The sequence below is a fragment of the Triticum urartu genome, chromosome 5 (assembly GCF_003073215.2).
Source record: "Triticum urartu cultivar G1812 chromosome 5, Tu2.1, whole genome shotgun sequence".
Lineage (NCBI taxonomy): Eukaryota > Viridiplantae > Streptophyta > Magnoliopsida > Poales > Poaceae > Triticum > Triticum urartu.
In genome coordinates this window covers 208,655,778-208,660,400 of record NC_053026.1, presented here as the reverse complement: position 1 = coordinate 208,660,400, position 4,623 = coordinate 208,655,778, and the positions used below count along the sequence as shown (strand labels likewise).

Sequence of the window (4,623 nt, the reverse complement as noted above, 5' to 3'; positions counted from 1 at the left end):
CCCAGTCACAATATTGGGCACACCCACCCGTGCACCTGCACGGGCTAGTAATAATATCATCATAAACAAACTCCAAATTTTTATCACACATGAATGCAATTGAAGAAATTTAAAAAATACACTTTGAGAATTGCCATGCTCATCAAATTGTATGCACTTCCTAAATGCTTCTGAATCAAATCAGTATTGGATTTTTTATTAAATTTGGCATGCTCTCAGCTCAGTTGAGAAGAGCTTGGTTAACAACACCAAAGTAAAGCAACATATGTTGTGTAGTAGCGAGGAGAAAATATGCTCATTAATAATTGAGTGTTTTGCATGGCCAGACCACCAAAGGGCAAAGAAACATTTTACAACGCAAATATACATTTCTTTCTTCATCAAGATTACAACCCCACAAAAGGGGATCATGAGCAATGCATCGGACTTTCTCGTTTATTGAGTAAATACAGGTGCTACCGATTATAAAACAACAAACTGGAAATAAGTAATTATTGATTTCCTTCACAATGCCGTAGCAAGGCCCTCTGCGGCTCGCCTCCATCTCCAGGGCGAGGTCACCGTCTGGCTTAGCTGCTCTGCCACCTCAACCATGTGAATAGTGATGTTGTTGAGAGCATGCCCCAATTGATTCTGATAACCATCTAAATTCCCCAACGCGAGGAAGAGACTACACCGAGCACAAAAGATAGTTGGAGAAATTCGTATTTGAATCAAAAGCCCAGTATAATATACTGATGCAACCTCATAGAGAAAATCCTAGTTGCACTGAATTTAGACATTTAGTCAAGAAACATCTCGAGGGTTGCATTAAACTTCAGACAATCATGTCACATAACTGGAAAATAGAAAGAAATGTGCATACGGGAACAGATATTACATAAGTAGGTGAGGCCAAAACAATTAGCTACTTATTTCCATGCTTAGTTGTGTTTTGTAATTAGGTACTAAACCAATATTTCGTTTTTCAGTTTTAAAACATCACACTTTTGTAACTAAAAACTAATCGATCAATTGAATATTGAGCAATATAAGTAAATGTACGTCTCTTTTTGATAGCTTATCACTGCAATTTATCCATAATTTATTTTTCTTGTAGAGAACAGAGTGGAAATTACAGTAAGTAAAATTACAGTAACTAAACCTTGACTTGCTTCTGTACCATTTTGATTAAGATCAAAACAAAACATCGTCAAATGTTCCGTAATAGAAAAAAAAAATGTACACTTTTTAACTCAACATGTGCACTTCGTTAATATGTCATGAGTCCTTACGCTTCAGGCACATTAACCCGATGCACTATGTATGGACATGCACGGCCGAACCCATATGATCTTAGTTCAGATCTAAGAGGAGGTTAATGTGTGATATTTCACCAGTTTATACATTTTCCCTATTTCCTCAACAGCCATGGATGTATTAAGATTATCACAGAATCAACATTCCACTAATGACCAGTATAATACAATGTAGGTTGAATTACTAATGATCAGCATAATACAATGTAGGAAACATGGAATCCTAGCAATAGCTTGATTAGAGCAGTAAACAACATAGATTGACCCCAATAGCAGTGTTAATATGAAAATAAGGAAATTCGAGAGAGTAAAAGCTGGGTGGTAGGACCATCAGGAGTGGCTGCAAGTCACCATGACACCAAGCTCTAGTCTTCAGTCACAAAGCATACAACTCCAGCCAGAGCAGTTTTAAACCACGCTTCCTATCATTAGCAGAATATCTGTAAAAGAAAACTTTATTAATAACTGTACATCAATACCAGATTTACACATTGACTGATAGATTAGAAAACGTAGAGCAGACTCCCTTCTCCAATTCATCTTGAAATTAAGATATTAATACACAAAGATTGTCAATTTTGTAGTACCAATCACATGATACAATCGTACAATTACTGGTCCTTGAAAGCTATAGATAGATGATAATGCGGCAAGAGCTAGCTCTCAGCATCATTAATCTATGCTCTTTTTTCCATACACTATAGCTAAGATGATTTGCCCTTTCATATATCTATGTCGCTACAGTTTAACTGTTGTGTGTTGCGACATCCACCATGTTACCTGGTGTTATCAAGTCGAAACAAAATGTCATTTGGCATGGAACGAAGAATTTTCTGAGCATCATTCTCGATAGCAGATATACCATGACGCAAAAGAGACTCTAGAAAGGAGAACTAAACAATATCATTTATGTGCTATAAGAATTCAGGTATTCGTGTTTGAAGGACGACATCCAGGTATATGACTATCCATAAAAATGTATAGTTATCAGCAACCATCATTCCTAACCCTATTATTGCTTAATAGATCTCACCTATTTTTATCCAAAAAAAGCAACGATGGTTTCGTTTTGATGCTATTTACTTCTTATAATTTCTTGTACTGCAGGTATTTTTTTGCACAGCAAAAAATCATGAGTATCACTGTGAGACAGCCTAAGGCATCTCATATGTCAACCAATTATACAAATAAAAAAAGTGAGACATGATTGATACCTCAAGTTTGCTTCATGAAACGTTATTTTCAACTTCAAAAACGAATGTGCATCCTTTCATGTTTGACCTACAATTTTTCACCTGATTGAACTCACCACTCGTTTAGAATTTTCTAAATTTGGTCCTCAGTACTGAATAATGTTTAGAATTTTCATGTAAGAGAGATCTGTAAGAGAGATCTGAAAGAGAGATCTGAATAACGTTTCATTGTAAAATGCTTCACGCATATAAAATTAATGCTTGATACATTTTCTTATTCTGTGAATTGTGCCCAGTCCATGACTATAACTGAAACTAAAAGCCCAAAAACTTTTTAGGTGGCTCATAATAATACTAATGTATACAAGCTAGAAACTGAATCATGTTGAATGCTAAGTCATCAATACGGAATTATGTGTAGGTAAGAATAGAATATCTCGGACTGTTTTCTCTACCAGATAAGATGTCACAAATTTGTTGAGTATGTAAAAAAATAGTAGAATGGAGACCCTAAATTAATTGTTATCAACCATTGTATATATCAGCTGCCCATGAATCATGATTTCCCAGTGCATACTATATATGTTGACAGGGATCATTTTTCTGTTGTAATAGAAATTGATGGAAGATCTCGGAAATAGCAATGGACATATACTATTAGAGATATATTAAGCAATGCACTTGGCACAAATTCGGCTTGCAAAATTGCAGAAATAGCACTAACATTTTGGACAGGGTACTATTAGAGATATATTCTATGGGTAAATTTATGTAGTGCAGAAAATTCAGGATAGATACTTCCCTGCTGAGTTTTTTTACCTCAAACTTGGTAGCCTGGTTCAGCAAATTTGGCTCGGCGGCCTTGTTTCTCTGTACACATTACATCAAACATGGAAGGATCAAGATTGGAGCTGGGCAGGGGAAATAAAGGGACACTTTGCATTGGGGAACGTTGTACTGGAAGGAGTAATTTTGGATCAACGCCACCGGCTGAAGCTCCTATGATGTCTCGACCACCAACCATGCATGAGTGCCGCTCGAGGTAGGGGTGCTCCAGGCCTGCAGCTGTTCCGCGAGCTAGTGGCTCCGCACGCACCACATAGGAGCCGACACATGCACGACTCCGTCGTTCCTGCCGCCCTCGACGGTGAGAGGCGCGATGTGGCAATGCATAGGGTGCTGGATCTTCCAGCGGGCGACCAAGGTAGGATCTGGCAACGACGGCTACCGGTGCGACCAATTCGAGGTGAGGAAGAATGGTGGGAGAGCGGGCGATGGTGGAGGGCGTGGATCCAGTTGGGGCGGCTTCGTTTCGCATGCCGGCGACGTCCCGATGTCCCTGTGGAGGCAAGGCAGAGAGAGGTGAGAGAGGAGTAGGGAAGGACGGGAAAAAGGCAAGGCAGGAGGGCGGCTGCTGCTCGCTGGTGAGCTCGCCGGCACGCGACAGATGCTCCAGCGGCGCACCGGACACGGAGGAGTCGAGGTGGCGGCAAGGTTCGCGAGCTCTGGCGGCACGGCTGCTCGGGGCTGAAGAAAAGGCGACATGTTTTTTCCTTTTATTTTTATATGGAAGGAGACATAGATGAATAGATAGAGTTTCTTTGTCGTGAATGAAAGAGATAAAGATTGCTAATCGTGTTTTAGGTGGACTACTTTGGAGTTTTTTTTACGTGAATGAAAGAGATAAAAGATTGCTAATCGTGTTTTAGGTTTTGGAGCTTTTTTATCACAACGAAAGCAAAATTTTAATCGAATCTACACCGTAATAATCTGGACCCACCAGATTAACGACTCCTAATTACTGATTAACATGGTAATTTCTTGGGAGTCTGTAATTAGTATAGGTATAGATAGATAGATAGATAGGTAGATAGATATAGATGAACCTCAGCCGGGTCAGATGGTTGGGCTACTCAAACTTGGTCACTCAGCAGTTCTCTCGGACTTGGGATTCCAAGGACCCCCCTATCGGTGTCAAAACCGGCGGATCTCGGGTAGGGGGTCCCGAACTACGCGTCTAAGGCTGATGGTAATAGGAGGCGGGGGACACAATGTTTACCCAGGTTCGGGCCCTCTCGATGGAGATAATACCCTACTTCCTACTTGATTGATCTTGATGATATGAGTATTAC

The 4,623-nt window shown here is 39.9% G+C and overlaps 1 protein-coding gene across 3 annotated transcripts; it reads right to left on the bottom strand.

The window, feature by feature from the left end:
* Nucleotides 1-295: 295 nt before the first annotated feature.
* LOC125508421 lies at nucleotides 296-4,038 on the bottom strand. Of its 3 annotated transcripts, XM_048673130.1 has the most exons (4): nucleotides 3,956-4,038; nucleotides 3,450-3,830; nucleotides 3,311-3,361; nucleotides 296-1,738 (listed from the first exon to the last, which is right to left on the bottom strand). In XM_048673130.1, the coding sequence occupies exons 1-4, from the start codon at nucleotides 4,034-4,036 to the stop codon at nucleotides 1,727-1,729; spliced, it is 525 nt and encodes a 174-aa protein (XP_048529087.1). In that variant the 5' UTR covers nucleotides 4,037-4,038; the 3' UTR covers nucleotides 296-1,726. The 3 variants fall into 3 exon arrangements, 1 of the variants encoding a protein (XP_048529087.1); XR_007283460.1 differs by having other exon boundaries at nucleotides 2,513-3,361; nucleotides 3,450-4,035; XR_007283459.1 differs by having other exon boundaries at nucleotides 2,513-4,035.
* Nucleotides 4,039-4,623: the final 585 nt, after the last annotated feature.